Source organism: Cuculus canorus, chromosome Z (genome assembly GCF_017976375.1).
Source record: "Cuculus canorus isolate bCucCan1 chromosome Z, bCucCan1.pri, whole genome shotgun sequence".
In the NCBI taxonomy this organism is placed as follows: Eukaryota; Metazoa; Chordata; class Aves; order Cuculiformes; family Cuculidae; genus Cuculus; species Cuculus canorus.
Genome location: NC_071441.1, coordinates 47,839,727 through 47,859,036, shown reverse-complemented (window position 1 = coordinate 47,859,036; position 19,310 = coordinate 47,839,727). Strand labels below are relative to the sequence as shown.

The window sequence follows — 19,310 nt, the reverse complement described above, 5'->3', positions numbered from 1 at the left end:
TTAATCTTTAAGTTATAAGGTGATGCAATGGTTAGAGGCAGGGAAACACCTCACTTTTCTTATAGGTATAGCAGTGGACAGTCCACTTTATTCCAACTATGCACAGGGGAGACAGCTTAAGACAAGCAGCTGTGCCAAAGACACAGGAAGAGGATTAAATGCTCCAGTATTTGTTTTTGTAATATAATAGATACTTCAGTTCACGTTCTTCCTTCCAAGTATTTACATTAGAAAGTACCTCCAGCCCTAGTGCTTTCTATGTGACAGTTCTTGAGCAGTAATCATTTCCAAACATAATGGCCCTAGCCTTCAAAGCTGGAAAAGCACTATCCCTTCTTCCATGTCATTTAGATTAAGAAATCTAGACTCCACACCTAAAAGCAATTGTTCCCCTTCCAAGAGCTTATTATCCTTCTTCTACTCTGGATTTTTCTGCTCTGTTCTCTGTGGGGTTTCTTTTCCCCTCAAAGTTTCAGGAGAAAGAACCAGAATTAATAATGAAGGGGAAGGAACGAAACAAAAAAGACAACATTTTCTTCTTCCTGTTTAACGGTGTTGGGAAAAAACATAATGCTTAAGTAGGTTCTAGCTACGTTTATTGTTTTAAAATGTTCTTGCTTGCTGGTCTATAATGTATTTAGCTGGTAATAAATGAACCAAATTTAGTACGTATGAAATTACCAGGTTTTAAACCTCACACTACTATTCTGTGGAAATAATCATTTTTGTATTCCTTTACCCTTTCAATAAGGACAGAAAGTAATCTCCATTATTACATCCCTTTGAGTTTGGCAAACTATACTTCGGGCGTTCAAACTTTTCACTCTTCTAAATTAAATTATTTAATTGCTCCAGTGTGAATTTGAGATGTCATTGAAGTTGGCTTTGATTTTGAGCTTTTTATCATGCTTGTCTTTCCTGACCAGGTTACATACCTGAGCTAACGCATATTAATTTCTTCATGATTTTCTGTATGCACACTGGCAACTCCTGTAGCTGCAAACTTGAGCAGGACAGAACAAAAGACAGTGTTTAACAAATTCAGAGAACTTTAAGAAATCATGTGAATGCACTTCACACTTAATTTTTTTACATTAAAATTGTATTCATTGTGAAATGAATTTCCAAGCAAGTGCAATTAGTTGTAAATAAATAAGCAAACTTAGTGTTTATTAACACTATAGCTCTGAGTGTAAAGGATAGTTTACATTGGGGAGAAATGTGCCATTGCTTTCATTCACAAAGAGAGGTTTCAAACAAATTATGTTCTCTTCTGACACTTATGCTCATGTCAAGGAATCTATTTTAGGGATTGTATCTAACAGTTAATTCTGTCATGTTGTTTGTTCTTTCTGTGAATAATGGTGTCTTAAACTTACAAACAGAAATTGTCCCCATTTGCTTGGTGTATGTATGAGAATAGTCTGGGTCTACTCCAAAGAGAACCTCATTGAGGTGCCATCTACTGTTTGGAGACCTGAAGGAACTCCTTGAAAGATCAGAAGACAATCTGATCATTGACTACTGATATCAGGGTATTGCACTGATATGTTTAAAAGAAGAAGCAATATCAAGAGCATCTCTTTTGTGCGTACAAAGAAATGATAAGGAGGGAAAATGTAAACATTAAGACTGGAAGGAGAATTGAAACCACCAACGGACAGGAAAGAAAATAACAGAAGAGAGCCACAATGCCTTTTTACACACAGTGCATGATCCAGGACTTCTAGTTTCTACCTAATACCTACTAACAAGCCCTGGTGTTTCCCTCCCAGCGTGTTAGTAGGTACTTATAAGGGTTATTTATATATTGTTGGATATAAACAACTTCTCCACACAGCTCTAAGTGATTGCATCCCGTGTTTCTGGTAAAAACCTGTGCTTAAAGATTCACTCCCATTATTTTAAGAGGCTTGACATAAAAGCCAACTTGAAGGTGATCACAAATCACAAGACCTTTATCAGGGTCCATCAGCTATTGTAACTCATCTAAAAAAATGGGCCTGTAATGTGCCTGATAATGAAGACTGTAAAGCAGCAGACAGCAACAGATTCTAGTTGAAGCCAAGCTTGGTCATGGTATTTAGTGCACGGGCCTGGTAACAGATCTGTAACCTGGAATATCTGAGACTGAAACACTGATCAAGCAGAATAAAGGCTCACTGTGCTAGCTACCCTCTGCCAAAGCTCTTCCCTCCTTAAGCCTCTCTTTTCTTCCGTGCAGCACTTGCTTAGGTGAAGGTGTTTGTCTTTGCCAATGACAAACATGACATCACAACAAGCAAATGGAGATCCTTAGACCAAATCTACCCAAAAAAACCCATGGTGTCTAATGCAAAGTAAATCAGTAGCTGAATTCAGGGAACACAGGACTGAAGGCCAACATTGAATCATAATTTCTTTAAAACATATTTTCTGTTAAGTGTGCCTACAAGAACAGAAGACTGAGGTACACAGAAGTAGAACAGCTTTATAAAATGAAAGAGTACTAGCACTGAGTTGACTAGACACGACTCTCCATGACTTAACATGACTTCACTTCTGCACACCTCTAGTGATTTCAGTGGGAAAAGAAAAAATAATTTATTTCTGTTTATGTCAAAAATGGGCTCTGCACTAGGTACACTAAAATATACCCACTGAATTTACCCTACATCTTTTTCCTAAGAATTGTCTGTGAGTAGCAATAATGTTGGAAGCATACAGAAATTTTTCAAAGTAGTGTCTGAGGTTTTAGCGCAAACTGTCATTGAAAAAAATTCACAACTGATCTTCTACCATACACTCTATAAAGAGGTAGTAATGGACTTTTCTGGTCATAATTTTCCTTACTTCATTTCCAATGAGAAAGGATGAAGAAGTCTAGTTATTGTATTAGGAAAAGCTGGGATCAGGAAGAAAAAGAGATAACTGATTGTTCTTGAACAGAAATCATGAGAAGCAGAGGTAGGCATGTTTACTAATCATGATAATCATTAACGTACTTCTCTGAAGACTGGGAATGCGAGATAAACTTGCTATGCATTTATTTAGAAAACATTTTCTCCTTATGTTTTTATTAAACTGCACAGGTAATAAAATCTTATTTATTTAGAAAGTTCATCTAGTGGCAAACAGCAAAGGCAGTAGAAATGAAAGTGTATCTCAACTGAACTAAGTTCATCTAATTCCCCCTTCTTTTGTGGTCATGCAATACGGGTATGCTGACAGATGAACAAGCAATTCTTCGTGACAAGGATACAAAATACAAGACCATGGAAAAGATAAATAGCAAGATATAAGCCCAGACATGATTACTGTGTAGAGCCCAGACAACAAGAGAGGGGAGTACACGAAACATACAGTTCTCCATGGTGCCGATGTGCCTTCACACACCAGGTGGACAGCCTCAGGGCCATTACTTACATGGTATTCTGGTTTGAGCTAAAGTAGAAACAGTTTTCTAACTTTCCAGCTAAGCCTCCACCTTAGGCATCTTTAACTTCATTCTCTGATAGTCAACGGCATGTTTTTCAGACAGTGTTCCTCTTTAGAAGGGACAACACAGGGCAGTGGTATGCACAAAAAGCTATTGTGTATATCTGTCCCTATGGAGACAAAGGTCATCCTCAATTTGGTAGGATACCATAAGTGAAAGGGACAAAAAAAGGGTCACATCTGAGTGAGCGGACAGGACAGATGACCCAAAATTGACCAATGGAGTATACCACTCCATATATACTACCCTCAGAATAAACTGAGGGATCATAAGGGTCAATCTCTTTTCTTTGATGGCCAGTGTCCAATATGGACCTCATCTTTCTTTCTACCCCTGATCCAGGATCTCTGCATTCCTGAATCCAGCTCCTGTCTGCTACTGATTTCAGCCTGGGACCTTTCTCTGTTTCCACTCTGCAGCATCAATGGTGATATGGTCACTGGGGGAGAGGAGGATGATCTCGTATACTTTTATATATTTTATTATTTTCTTATTAATAGTATTTTCTTTTTATTTTTTTTTATTAAATCTTTTTTAGCTTTAGTTTCAAACCCACAAATTTCTTTCTTTCATTTCCCTTTCTTCCCTTTTCCCTCGAGATCATGCAGGGAAACATCAGGAGGGCTAAGGCCCAACTAGAAATCAAACTGGCTAAGTCTGTGAAAGATAATAAAAAATCTTTCTACAAATATATTAACAAGAAAAGGAGAACTAGGGAGAATATTCAGTCCCTATTGGATGCAGAAGGAAAAACAGTGACCAGGGATGAAGACAAGGCTGAGGTATTTAGTGCCTTCTTTGCCTCAGTCTTTAATAGTAAGGGAAGTTGTTCCCCCTGTGTACAAATCCAGGAGTTAGAGGAGAACAAATGAGGCTCCCATGATCCAAGAGGAGGAGGCTAGAGACTTGCTTGCCCAGCTAGACACTCACAAGTCTATGGGGCTGGATGGGATCCACTCAAGAGTATTAAAGGAGCTGGCGGATGTCCTTTCCAAACCCCCTTCCATCATCTTCCAGCGGTCCTGTCTGACTGGGGAAGTTCCCTTGGACTGGAGGCTGGCTGATGTTGTGCCCATCTACAAGAAAGGTTGCAGGGAGGATCTGGGGAACTACAGGCCTGTCAGTCTGACCTCAGTGCCAGGGAAAGTCATGGAACAGGTGATCTTGAGCGCTATCATGAAGCACATGCAAGAGAACCGGGTGATCAGGCCCAGTCAACACGGGTTTACGAAAGGCAGGTCTCGCCAAACTAACCTGATCGCCTTCTATGACAAAGTGACTCCACTACTGGATGAGGGAAAGGCTGTGGATGTAGTCTTCTTGGACTTCAGTAAAGCCTTTGACACAGTTTCTCACAGCATTCTGCTTCAGAAACTATCAGCCTCTGGCCTGGATGTGCGCACACTCTCCTGGGTTGAAAACTGGTTGGATGGCCGGGCCCAGAGAGTGGTGGTCAATGGAGTTAACTCCAGCTGGAGGCCAGTTACAAGTGGGGTTCCTCGGGGCTCAGTACTGGGTCCAGCTCTGTTCAATGTCTTTATCAATGGCCTGGATGAAGGCATTGAGTGCACCCTTAGCAAATTTGCAGATAACACTAAGCTGGGTGGAAGCATGGATCTGCTGGAGGGTAGGGAGGCTCTGCAAAGGGGTCTGAACAGGCTGAACCGCTGGGCTGAGACCAATGGCATGAGGTTTAACAAGGCCAAATGCCGGGTCCTGCACTTGGGGCATAACAACCCTATGCAGTGCGACAGACTAGGAGAAGTCTGGCTAGAAAGCTGCCTAGAGGAGAAGAACCTGGGGGTGCTGGTTGACAGCCGACTGAATATGAGCCAGCAATGTGCCCAGATGGCCAAGAAAGCCAATGGCCTCTTGTCTTGTATCAGAAACGGCGTGACCAGCAGGTCCAGAGAGGTTATTCTCCCTCTGTACTCAGCACTGGTGAGACCGCACCTTGAGTACTGTGTTCAGTTCTAAGCCCCTCACCACAAGAAGGATGCTGAGGCTCTGGACCGTGTCCAGAGAAGAGCAACGAAGCTGGTGAGGGAGCTGGAGAACAAGTCTTATGAGGAGCGGCTTGAGAGAGCTGGGGTTGTTTAGCCTGGAGAAAAGGAGGCTGAGGGGAGACCTTATTGCTCTCTACAACTACCAGAAAGGGGGCTGTGGAGAGGAGGGAGCTGGCCTTTTCTCCTAAGTGACAGGGGACAGGACAAGGGGAAATGGCCTCAAGCTCCACCAGGGGAGGTTCAGGCTTGACATCAGGAAAAAATTTTTCATGGAATGGGTCATTGGGCACTGGAAAAGGCTGCCCAGGGAGGTGGTTCAGTCACCTTTCCTGGAGGTGTTTAAAGGACGGGTGGATGAGGTTCTGAGGGGCATGGTTTAGGGAGTGTTAGGAATGGTTGGACTTGATGACCCAGTAGGTCCTTTCCAACCTGGTTTTTCTATGATTCTATGAGGGGGTTGATTGGAACAAAATCTGCTCATGTCCAGCTGTCAGTTGAGCTGGGTGGGGCTAAACCTTAACACATGGATACATGTATGGGAAGACAAAAATGCAATTCTTTCCTCTGTGCAACAGAATACAGGTAAAATATTTAGATTATCTGTTTCAGACTCAATTGTTTGGCTCTGAAAGGGTGTCAACTGCTATGGCTCCATTGGTTTCACAGATTTCCAGAGTTAGCCCAAATGTGAATGTCTTTCTTTGCCCTTACTCTGGCAAAATTTCCATTAGTCATAAATGGGAATTATGCCTGAATATGCATGGAAGAATTAGGCCCAGACCATGCAGTCTCATTCTGAGATGCCTTGTGTTTATTTCTGTTTTGCTGAAATGTTAGGGTAATCAGGCTTTTGCTAACCAGACAGGAAAGGACACACTTCAAACAGTTAACAATAAGGGTACATAACCTGAATGCCACTTTAACAGAAAGAAAGTCACTTGAACCAAATGGGTCAGACTGCTAAAAAGAAGTGCTAAGTTTACTCCCAACACCTTTTTGGTTTGGCTGATGCAAACACATATACATTTAGCATCATCTCAAGTGGGTGAGGGAGCCAAACCCAAAACACAGCACATCCTCCATTCTGTTTGCCTTACCTTCTGACATGCCCCTGAAGAGGATGTGGCAGGACTGTGTGTGACTTCAAGCAAGTGTTTTCAAGCTCTTGAGGTTCTGAGAATACCTGATGTTAGGACAGAAAAGCTGCAGCGAATGTCTGGAAAAGGAGAGAACGAAGGCTGATGCTCTTCCAACTGTCCCAGAACTGTGACATGACTGTTGTCTGGGATGTCCCAATGCTATTCTCATTAATGTGTAAAGGAAGAGATAACTGAACCTTCCTTCCACTCTAGCTCTCATTTCAGTTTTTTCCTGCTCCCATTTTAACATACAGAGTTCAGTGCTAATTATTCCTGCTGCTCGAGAAGTTACTGACAAAACTCTTACTTTTTTCTGTAGAATGAGAGACAGCACGCTTGCTCTCCAGCCTTGCATATTTTCCTTGTCTTTACACTGTGTTTTTAAAGGCTCTTTGTCCAAGATGTGTATCACAGTAATTCTGACAGCATTTCTATTTCTCGTGTCTTCAGTCCCAAGCTGGCTTCATTTCAAAGTAGTATTTTGATTAGTGTGCATACAAATTCTCATATATCAGGAGAGTGAGGTTGTATGACTGTAAGAGCTATACCAGACTAGACTAAGTATTACTCTACATTTGAATCCTCTTTTTAACTTTCACATTTTAGGGAACAGTTTAAAACCAGGCAAGTGTAGGTAATACTGTCTTAAAAACTGGGATATGCAACTCCAAGTGTTCAGAGATGGAAGAGATACCTATGTACTGTAGTGAAGCATATGATGGATTTTTATTCCATTTTTTTCCTGCTCACAAACTTTCAGTATCTACTGCATTATAGCTTGGAATTCAATTGCCTGGGTCATGTGGCTTTGTGAAGCAGTTCCTTTTGAAAGAAGTCCCTGCCATTTTTCCTTAATGCCATGTAATCTTTGCATTAGAATCAATACTTAAGTCATTCCCTATTCAGCACTTCTGTTTTTCCTCATGACTTACTATATAGCATATTATTTTGCCTATCACATCTCCGTTCAGTTATCTCTTTTCTGGGCTGAAGATAATTTCTTGTCTGAAAGCAGTATTTTCATCATATTATCTTAAAAGCATATCTAAGATAATTGATATTCATGGGTGATACTAAAAGTAGTGTGAATTTTAAAAAGGAAGCTATATCCCTAGTGACTAGAGTCCTTTCTTATCCTCAAAGTTACTTTTCTCCCGCTTATGACTTGAAGCTGCAAAACTGGAGAACTGTTCCATATTCCCCAAACCTTCTCTCCTTGACTCATTAAACTTTGGTACCTCTGGAAACAATAGAACTGAAGTCTTCCTTCAGAAAAGCACTTCCTAAGCATGCTTTTCAAGACTATTTCTTATACTCTTTAGGCGCTTTTTGATACAGGGAAGAGAGTTTAGAAATTCATTCTCATTCTTCCAGAGCACTTTGCTGGATTTGTGCAGAACACCTTGTGAAGCAGATATTCATGACAAGCAGTGTCTGTGGACAGTCAGCAACCAATGTTAAAGACTGCCAGTGATTTGTATTTCAAGGTTACAATATACACAACATGTTTTGGAAAAGCAACCTGGAATATCCTGTCTACCAAACCCATTTTTTAATTGCAACAGCCTATTCAGGAATAATACATGCCATAAACAGATTTCACCCTACAGATCTTGCCTGTTATTTCTGTCCTTCCACACTAGAGCTTTCAAAATCTCCAGTTTTCCTGAATTTGAAACTGCCTTTTATGATCAAAGAAGTCTTCCATGGTTTATTCACATTCAACGTCTGCCTAGATCTTTACAAAAATCATACAGCATGTACTTGTCCAGATGGAGATCCATGACAAGTGCTGTCCCTCAGGGGTCCGTACTGGGACCAGTGCTGTTCAATATTTACACTGATAATATAGACACCGAGATCAAGTGCACCCTCAGCAAGTTTGCAGATGACACCAAGCTGAGTGGTGCAGTTGTCACACCAGAAGAATGGGACATCATCCAGAGAACCTGGACAAGATGGAGAACTGGGCCTGTGTGAACCTCATGAGGTTCAACAAGGCCAAGTGCAAGTTCCTACACCTGGGTGCAGGCAATCTGCGATTTTAATACAGGATGGGGGAATGATGTGATTCAGAGCAGCCCGGTGGAGAAGGACTTGGGGGTGCTGGTTGATGAAAAGCTGGTTGATGAGCCAGCAAGGCATGCTCACAGCCCATGAGACCAACCGTGTCCTGGGCTGCGTCAAAAGAAGCGTGGCCAGCAGGTCGAGGGAGGTGGTTCTACCCCTCTATTCCACTGTTGTGAGATCCCACCTAGAATATTGTGATCAGTTCTGGAATCCTCAGCGTAAGAAGGATATGGAATTGTTGGAACACGGTCCAGAGGAGAGCCACAGAGATGCTCAGAGGGCTGGATCACCTCTGCTATGAGGACAGACTGTGAGATTTGAGGTTGTTCAGTCTGAAGAAGATAAGGCTCTGAGAAGACTTTATAGTGATCTTCCAGCACCTGAAGGGGGCCTACAAGAAAGTTGAGGGATGTTTTACAAAGGCATATAGTGATAGGACTAGGGGCAATGGCTATAAATTGCAGAGGGGAAGATTTAGACTAGACATTAGGAAGAAATTTCATGATGAAGGTGGTGAGGCACTGGAACATGTTGCCTGGGGAAGTTGTGGCTGCCCCCTCCCTAGAATTGTTCAAGGCCAGTTTGGATGGGGTATGTAGCAGCCTGGTCTGGTGGGAGGTGTCCCTGCCCATGACAGGGGGGTTGGAACTGGATTATCATTAAGGTCTCTTCCTACCCAAAGCCTTCTATGACTCTATGATACTTTGGGGTGTAGAATATGGCAAAATATGCTCACTTTAGCATGAACGTACTAGGCCAATGACAGACAAAGTATGTTTCATGAACTCTCATGAGCTTAACTTAAAGTATATTCAACATCTGCTGTGCAGACAGAGACCAGCAGATGTTTTGATTTTGCCTACCTTTTTTTTTTTTTAGCTTGGAAGCTAGCCATATGCTATTCTTAGCCTGCAATGGACTTGTCCACAAGTGAAGATGAAATTCCTATGACTAAACTTTGTCATTGTCTGAATACTGCAAAGCAATATGAATCTTGTTTTTCTTTTTTATAGCTTGAACTAATAACCCATAGATTGGATCATTCAAATGTTTGTTTGCTGTACTTAAGACTAAAACACCCAGACCTCTGCCTGAAAGGAGAAACTTTTGGCAGACTGACTCTTCTCCTCCTACGTAATAATCTTTTTCCCAAGTCATGCGGACAGACATTTTGCCCTCATTCAAGGGCCATGTACTCTCTTCAGTCTGTGTCAGAACTCCCAGAGGTGTGCATGGGATTTGCAAGCAGAAAACTGACTGCCCTCAGTTTGTGTGTTTAAACAATTCATGTTGGAAGTCCAAACTTCAAGTTTCTAGCCCTGAAAAGTTTATCTTAAAATAATTTAAGCCAGTGAGTTATTGTTATTAGAAAGGATTGTAAAGTATCTATCCTAGCTTTTTAATTATAAATCAAGGGATAATCTAAGAGATTAATTTTATTCTCCTTTTCAAGAGTACTCTTATTTTTATAGAAAATTCTTTATTTCCTCCATGCACCTTGTTTCACCTTCTGTTTAAGCTAAGGGCTGAGACCTAAAATGGCCAAAATAAAACCTACCCGTTTTTTATGACTGGGTTCTTGACTGCCTAGCTTTTGTTCTTCAGTACTGAATGTAAAATGCATCCTGATCTCTCCTCCACGCTCATTTCACTACTGCCACTAAAAAAATATTCAATAATCAGAAACTGCTGAGGCAGCATGTCCCAGCAACACATCCTATTGGGGGGAGCTCTCAAGGGCTCTGCAGCAAAATTGCAGTCCTGCCTGGTCTTCCAGGGCAGTGAATGAAAAATCTAGCCAGAGCACACCCGCTTGGCATTGGCAGCCTTGGAAGGTGAAGGCTCTCAGGGGTGAGCCCAGAATTTGTGTTTCAGGACTCAGAACTGGATCTGCTCTCCCTGCCCTTCCTCCAAAACACACAAGAGCAAAAAGGAAGAAGCAACTTCCCAAAGCCCTTTCTGCCTCTTCCTTCCCCTCTCCTAGAACAAGTCTGCTAATTTCATTTAAAACATGAAGACTTTGGATGTCATCTACCAGGGACTAGCACTTCTCCCCTGCAACATATTAATGGCTACACAGTGGCAGATTTCAGAGATCGTTTTCTGAGAATGCAAGTATTTCTCCTCTCACTCCATAAATACTGTTCCTGCAAGCTTTGTTCCTCACAGTCTTAAAATACCCCGGCTGAAATACTGCCTGACATCTCCAAAGGGAAGTGGACAGCACAGAGTAGTCCTGTATGCAAGTGGTTCAAATGGAAGAAAGACAGCTGGCTCTGCTAGCTCCCCAGATGTGCTAGCTCCTTCTCCTGCATGATGCTTCCACAGATGGATGCTGTGCACTTGAGCACAAAGCAAGGCTTAGAACAAGCTTAAGTAATACCAATTTCTGATTTCCGTTCTTTAGCTGTCATTTTAACTCTTAGATAAAATTCCAACTGCAGCAAAATTCCTGCAGAAGACTTAATGTTTCAGTTGTGGCTGTTTCCACCGTGGCACAAAGTCACTAATAGACCATCTTTACTCTCAAAACAAAAATGACCGGCATTCCTCTGAAAATTGTAGGGTATGTGATACTGCGGCGTTGCCTCTTCAGGCACAAATACTGTGTGGGCTGAATACAAGAATGTATTCTGTCCAGCTGCATTTGGGGGAACTTGAAGGGGGAGGAATATAATGCTTTTTTTTTCTCCATGTTTGGAAAGATGCTTAGCCATGTTTCATTGAGTAATTCAACCAAAAAGATATTTGGCTAAAGGACAGCAACCCTCAGACTGTCTGTTTGTAGAAGGGTTTTGAACTAGGGGTAAAGATTTCCCTTTTGTTTAGGAAGCAGGGTTGTGTTAAATGCCCATATGATCTTGCAGAGAGACAGGAAAGAATTACTGGAATTCATGAAGTCTGTAGATTTTAATAAGACAATTAAAGGGATACAGGAATGTGATTGTAAAAGCTGTTAAGTGTTGCTCTTAAGCTTCCCTTTTCAGGACCAGTCAGCCCTCTTCTGTCACAGGACAAAGGCAGTTTATTCACAACACCTAATGGGTTTTGTTACCTGCAGTTTTGCAATAGAGTAGACTCACAGTCCAGCTCCATCTTCTTGTGCATATTGTCGTCAAAAGTCAGACGAAACCTGCATTTTCTCTTCAAGTAGTAAAGCCCAGGGCAGATACTTTGACTTTCAGAGATGCTTAAAGTGGAGAAACCTCCTTCTGCTCTACTTTTCCCCATCTGCTACAGATCATTATGAACCAAAGCACAAGTAATATGCATGAATACAACAGGGAAAAGACCATCAAAAGGAGAAGGCTTAAGCACATCAACATGGAAGGGATTTGTAAAGAGCTGGCAGGCAGCTTGGAGAAAGCAATTTCATTACAACAAATATTTCCCCTGGATATGGTGCTTTCAGAAAAGGTTTGTGAACATACAGTGAACAGAAAGCTTGCTGCTTACACACACACATAACCTCCTCTACCATCTGCTAGATGACTTTTTCTCTTACAAGCACAACCCCATGGATAAAATAGCTTCCTCAGGATTTCATAGGCTGAATCCAAGCTTCTTAAGTTTCAGTTTACTTCAGAAATCATTCTATTGTTTTCTCAAATCATATCAGGAACACACTGGAATACTTTGGATGCCCTCGCTCTTCCCTTCATACTACTATATTATGTTTATTACAGATACTAACTTCTGATAGTATCTTATAATGCTTTACTTAGTGTCTCCTATTTGCACAACTAGGTTGAATGCTAATGATCTTAAAGAGAGTTACCTCTGTTATACAAAGGGAGAATATATGAGGAGTCTTATTCGCTACTGACAGGTCACCGATTCCGTGTGAAGTCTTTTGCATGCTAATTGTCCACGGATTGAAATGAAATATCCCCTTATCGCTTCAATTTTCCTGAATTTTGCTTCACATTAATACCATCCTTAAGTCTTAGTCTTGTATCCATAGTCAGAGCTTAGCTGTTCACCCATTTACTTTTTCTACTGTGAACTCCCAGTGTGACAAATATATTTGCATCTTGAATTGATTTCACTCTGCTGCTCTTACGCATACAAAACCAGCTTTCCATTGAACAATTAAGAGCTTCTGCGTAGTGCGAATGCAAGGCCTGTGTGACCTAGGAGAACACAGATTTTCTCAAACCATGCATGTATCAAAGACTAATTTCTAATTGCCCCATTATTTTTTGCATTCACTATTCTGATGAGATCACTAGGACTGAAATTAACTGCTGTGTTCTCACAGTTAGTCATACCTGACTGCAATCTCCCACACTGGCAGTACGCACAGTGCACATGAAAAATGGCCATTGATATGAATTGTTCTTTTTTTGCTAAAAAGGTTTCCAGTTCATCCTCCTCTCCTTTGCTTCCGAGTCCTAAAATGTATGGCATTTATAAATCTAGATCTGACGTTATGAAAACATGGGAAAAACATGAGAATTGACAGCTTTCCAACAAAATAAACCAGCTTACAGAAAACTACTTTTTATGACCTGAATACTCAGAAGTAACAACAGCACATCATAACTGCAATGATCCACTTCAGTTACGAGCACCTTGCAGAAAGAAGGCATTTCCCCTTCTTTCACCTCCTCTTCTTTGCCATACTTTCCAGTTCTTTCATTCTGGTCTGTGCAAAGACTGACACGCTCTCAAGCCCGGTACAACGTAGATGAAGATCATTGTAAAGTATAATAGTGGTCTGACTCAGACAACAGTGAATGCAATTATGGCAACATTTCTTTAATCCTCCAAAGACCAACTGTGCAAAACAACTTGCTGAGAATCTCAGTGGTTGTAGTAACTTTCAGCTACCTCTTTCAAGACAGAAAGGGTTTCCCATCACTACAAATGAAAAACAGAGTAGCCCAAGCATGGTGTCGCAGCCTTTATTTTGCTGTCACATGAGCAGAAACAGTTTTAACTGATCTAGCCCATCAGCTGCACATTCTTCTGTACCAAAAGTACTCTTTACATACGGCTGTGCAAGAGTGTCTGATTGCTATCTTCTTTTCAAGCACTAAATGACAAAAGAAGCAGATTTTTGTGAAGCACTTAGACTACTACATAAATGTAAAAAATCTGTTGGAGCTGTATATCAAATGCATCGTTTTCCTAATTACATAATATCTTCTGTCACTTAGTCTCTTGTTGTTTACAGTGGAATTTGAGTGTTGCTGGGAAGTCAAAGGGGCAGTACTGGATCAATTTCCCACCAGCTGACATCCCAGTGGAAAAAAAAAAAAAAAAAAAAGAGTAAATAATTCAATTAAATGTAAATGTGAGGTTTGATTTGCAAATGCACCAGCATACCTGTGTATTCCACAGCACTATGAAATGTAAACAAGAGCAAAGTAAGTCAGAGAGGAGAACTAGAAAATTATTAAAGGAACGAAAAATAGCGATTAAAGGAAAGGAGTTCTGATCAACAGGTTTACCTGGCTAACCCAGTCCAAGGGAATTTTTCCAAGACGAAGCTACTCCTGAAAATGGAGTTGATCAGCTAAAGAACTAGTTTAATACTAAAATGAAAAAGTGGCTAAAATTCTCAACACTTACGAGGAGAGTCTAACAGTCCAGAGAATTAAATCTGTACATAGGTTGATTGAAGGGGGAGTGGGTTCATAATTTGGGCAGGAGGTCTCTTTGGGAGTGTTTCTCCCTCCCAAAGCGATTCACAGACAGTCAGCAAGACAGCCTGGGAAGCCTTCCAAGCAACAGCTTGTAATCTCACACTTGGCTACCGGGTACTTTTCATAACAAGCATATTAGATTATTGTCACTGTCAGCACATCCATGCCTCTATATTTACACACACATGTAGACGTACGCCTGCAGGTGCTGTCCCAGCATTTCACGCACATACTCTTGTGCACACTGCCCCCGTGTATCCCGACACTCGACATCACTTCTGCGAGACTCTCATCGGAGAGGTACTATTGCAACATCTCCGAAGTTGAAAAACTTTGAGTCCAGGGGCAGAAGCGTCTCCTAGAACGAGAGAGGGAGGCTGTGACAGAGACAGGAGCAGGACAAGCGCATCCCCCCCCCCCTCCCCCCCGCCAAACCTCCCCGTCGCAAGCGCATCCTCCTCGCAAAACAAAGGGATAAATTAACCACGATTAATTCAGCACGTGTCAGCCCGATCCCTCCGTCCCCCGAGCAGCAGCGCCAGCTCCCGCCGCGCGGAAGCGGAAAAAGGCTCTCCTGGCTTTTCGGGGGTGGTTTTTCTTTCCCCCGTTCCCCGTCTCCGGGCTGGGCGCCGCTCCCGTGCGGGACCCGCCGGGGCGGGACGGGGCGGGACGGGCTGGGCGGGGGGGTCACTCCCGAAAAGGCGAGAGGGAGGCGTGCGAGGGGCAACGCGGGGGGGATTAAAGGAGACCGGATCCCCGCGGGGGGAAAGGCGGCGAGCGGCCGCGGCACGGGGCGAGTCCCGGCCATGTGGGCGCTGCTGGCTCTGTGCTGCTGGGGGGGGCTGTCGCTGTCGCTGCCCGCGCCGCAGGGCGCCCTGTCCCGCGCCCCGGGCTTCGCGGCTCCCGCCCTGCCGCCGCCGCCCGACGCCACGGCCAGCAAAGTGGAGAAGCTGGGTCGCGCCTTCAAGCGCCAGGTGCGGCGGCTGCGGGCGCGCAGCGGGCGGCTCGAGCTGGTGTTCCTGGTGGACGAGTCGTCCAGCGTGGGTCCGGCCAACTTCCTCAGCGAGCTGCGCTTCGTCAAGAAGCTGCTCTCCGACTTCCCGGTGGTGCCCGCGGCCACGCGCGTCGCCATCGTCACCTTCTCCTCGCGCAGCAACGTGGTGCCGCGGGTGGACTACATCTCGCGGCGGCGCCCGCAGCAGCACAAGTGCGCGCTGCTCGGCAGGGAGATCCCCGGCATCACCTACCGCGGCGGCGGCACCTACACCAAGGGCGCCTTCCAGCAGGCGGCGGTGAGCGGCGTGCGGGCAGCGGTGCGGGAGGGACGCGGAGGGTGCTTTGGTGTGTGCGGGGAGACATATGGAGGTTTTCTGGTGTGCGATGAGGGATGCGATGGGTCCTTTTGGTGTGCGGGGAGGAGTGCGGGGAGGGATGCAGTGAGTCTCTTTGGTGTGCGGGGAGGGATGTGGGGAGGGATGCGGGAGTTCTCTTTGGTGTGCGGGAAGGGATGCAGTGGGTCGCTTTGATGCGCAAGGAGGAATGCCGTGGGTCCCTTTGGTGTGCGGGGAGGGATGCAGGGGTTCTCTTTGGTGTGCGGGGAGGGATGTGGTAGGTCCCTTTGCTGCACAGTGAGGGATGTAGTGGCCCCTTCTGTGTGCGAGGAGGGATGCGGTGGGTCCTTTGGTTTGCGGTGAGGGATGCAGAGGTTATCTTTGGTGTGGGGTGAGAGATGCAGAGGTTATCTTTGGTGTGCAATGAAGGATGCAGGGGTTCCCTTTGATCTGTGGTGAGGGATGCGGGGTTTCCCCTTTGGTGTGTGGTGAGGGATGCAGGGGTCCATGAGAGGTGCAGAGAGGGATGCAGTGAGGGATCTGCTGAGTCCATGAGATGTATGTATGGTGAGTGACCTGGTGGCTCTGTGAGTTGTGTGGAGAGGGATGGAGTGGTTTTGTGAAGTGTGTGATTGGGCACAAGGTTCCCTGAGGTGTGTGTGAAAGGATACAGTGGGTCCATCACGTAAGTGACATGGTGGGTCCCTCTGGTGTGGAGTGAGGAATGTGGTCATTCTCTTTGGTATGTGGTGAAGGATGCAGTACTTCCCAGAGGTGTGTAGTGAGGGATGTGGTGGGTTCATGAGGTGTGTGGTGAGGGGTGCAGGGATCCATGCATTGTGTGGTGAGGGTCATGGTCAGTCCATGAGTTGTATAATGAGTGACGTGGTGGTTTGGTGAGTTGTGTGATGAGAGGCACAGAGGTACTGTGAGGTGCATGTGGTGTTGAGGTGTGACATGATGAGGCATGGGGTGTGCTGTGGCAAGCTCTCAGCGGTGAGGCATGCCGTGCTGTAGTGTGTGGGGCGGTGAGGTGAGGTGGCTTGGTGTGCAGTATGCTGTGCGGTATGTGGTGTGGGAGTGTGGTTTTGTATGCTGTACAAGGCTGTTTGGTGTCAAGAGGTGTATGGGCTGTGTGGTGGGATGTGGAACAGTGTGGTGTGAGATGTAGAATAGTCTGGTCAGGGTGACCATCTTCCCCTCCTGTCTGCGCATGCAGCTCCAATGTTTTCTGCTGCCCTTGCAAACAAATGTGTGAAACTCACTCTTTGAATGAGTGTGGTGCCAATGTCTCGACTTCAGAAGTGATACGTATGAGTCAAGTCTGGCATCTGAAATGTCTGCCGTGTTTCTTGGCAGTGGAACTTGGGTGTCCGATAGCTGTCAGCAGGAACAGATAGTTACATACTGTTACCAGGTGACTATTTTAATTGCTGATGACTGACAAAAGTACCCTTAAGCTGTGTATAGTACACCAATAAATAGCAGCATGTCTGTCCAGGAATGTTTCTAGACACTGGGACACTATCATCTGTGGTATTAAGTTGTTATACAGTCCCATGGCATGGATTTGGTCTAGGCAGCTCCTGGGCATGTGTTGACACTTTAGCATGCTGGAGAGGTTTCCCAGTAGATGACTCGTGTACAGCCAGTCTGCTCTGGAACATTTTTATGAGGCTAGATCAGGCTGCCTCTTGCCATTTGGCCTTTGCGTGCAGAGTCATTCTCAAAGCAAGTCTAGTTTTCCATTATTTTTTTATGTCTATTTTCTGGTAGTGTACTGTAGCTGAGCATTGGGTGTACTTCTCTGGAAACATATTATGCGCTCTTGTTTGGAGTAGATGAGTGGGACTGCAAGAGGTAAATCAGTGCTGGGCATATGAAATTGGCAAAGATTGTTCTCTTCACATTTGTTAGGAGAAAGGAAGACCATTTTCTAATGTGCTCAGTGTTGAACATGGAAAACCTACTTTAGAAAAACACTTCCCTATGTTAGAGCTTCCACTGTGAAGTCAAGTTTCAATAAAGATTCATCCTAGGAGTGCTGTGTGAAAAAGTTAGTGATACAAGTTGAAAACAACTGTTACAAACAAAAGCTTAAGTAATACCATCTCTTTCCTTCATATGAAGTCTTGACTAATCATACCTTCAAAACTGAATGAAGAAAAATTCCCTTCAGAAACCCACAGTTTCATTTTATGAGCCCAACTAAGTCTTGTGGCCACAACAGCATCATTGTCATTTTACACTGTGGTCTCATAAGAGTGTGGGAAGAAAAGTATTCACTTGGTGGCAGAGAGAATTGCAATAAAGTGACAAGGTTCAATTTAAAGACGCTTGCTGGCTCGTAGTTAAAGATGCTGTGCTGTGGTTTTGTTCAGTATGTCCTCTTCATGTGAGACAAATTATAGCTTCAGGGAATATCCTTCTTTCTAAGGACTCTTCAGAAAATGACTGTTCTAAGTTTAAAATACTACCATTGGAATAAATTCAGATAACTATTTTAAGTATATACAATTGTTGTTCCCTCTGGACTCTTAGAGTGCTGTCCTTTCTTTTTAACTGTGTTTTGGTTCAACCATTATTTCCTCAAATATCTCTTTTTTTCTTCTTACACTTAATGAGGGGGTTCATCTACTGCTAACAAGAATTCTTTGCTGCTTTTCCAAAACCAAAACTGTCTGCAAAGCATGACGAATTCCCCAAAATAGTATGTGTCGTAGTAACAGAAAATTAAGGAAAGTGCATTGTTAGAATAATCCTGGAACTGAAGTTGTTGTGCAGCTCTCTCAGGTCTCAAAGTGATTAATCCAAGCCTGTGACACTTCTACAGAAACTACAGAGGCACAGAGATAAGTGAATTCCGCAAGGTCATTGGGCCAGTCAGTGGCTGACCTGGGAACATCAGTGAGCAGGAGGAAGATTTACTTAGCAGTTACTGTCTCAGAACCTGTGGCAGCAAAAACCATTCATTTAACATCATCCCGAAAGCAGAGTTACTAAATTTGACAAGCTGTTGTACATCCCTGTAGTGCCCATCTTCTTTAAAAAGTAAGGAAGTTCTCTGTGGCACCGCAGTTTTGCATCCTCTCCAAAGGTGCTTTGTAGAGAGGTTTAATTGCAGAGTTTCTGTATTTTATCAAAGCTGACCATGCTTACCTTTGCCATGCAGACCACACTTCGATGTTCCTACAGAGCATATTAGAGATTAATTCTGTGAGGTACACAGAAGTATGAAGGGAGAGACATCAAGATACTGCAGCGAGACAGCACGCTGATGAGGAAGTCTGAATTGCTACTAGTGTTGGATTTTCAGCCCTGTTTGAGATTTCATGCCAAACTTGAAGTAGCAAGTGTTAGATACATTTGCTTATGTAGAAGAGCATAGCATTTTTGTTACTTTTGCAGTGATCAAGGTGCTCCAGAGAGAATTTCTGCTGCCATGGTGTTTATTCTAGAGCTCCAGAGTCAGGATTTAGTTGCAGGATTGGGGAAAAAACCTAAAACCAAACCATTTTACATTCCAGGAGGATCTATTGAAACTAACTACATGCACCAGAAACTTCTTAGAATAGCCTCATATTGCAGGTATTTGAGTTTGTCATGCTTGCCAGTTAAAACCCTGCAGTGAAAGG

The 19,310-nt window shown here is 43.6% G+C and overlaps 1 protein-coding gene across 3 annotated transcripts in view; it reads left to right on the top strand.

The window, feature by feature from the left end:
- The first annotated feature begins 15,071 nt into the window (after positions 1–15,071).
- SVEP1 (sushi, von Willebrand factor type A, EGF and pentraxin domain containing 1) overlaps positions 15,072–19,310 on the top strand; it is a 133,745-nt gene continuing 129,506 nt past the window's right edge. For 2 of the 3 annotated variants that reach the window (XM_054053673.1, XM_054053675.1), the window contains exon 1: positions 15,073–15,636. In XM_054053673.1, coding sequence (XP_053909648.1) covers positions 15,151–15,636 — 486 coding nt within the window. In that variant the 5' untranslated portion in view covers positions 15,073–15,150. Of the gene's footprint in view, positions 15,637–19,310 lie in introns of all 3 variants that reach the window. The other variant, XM_054053676.1, reaches the window with a different exon arrangement.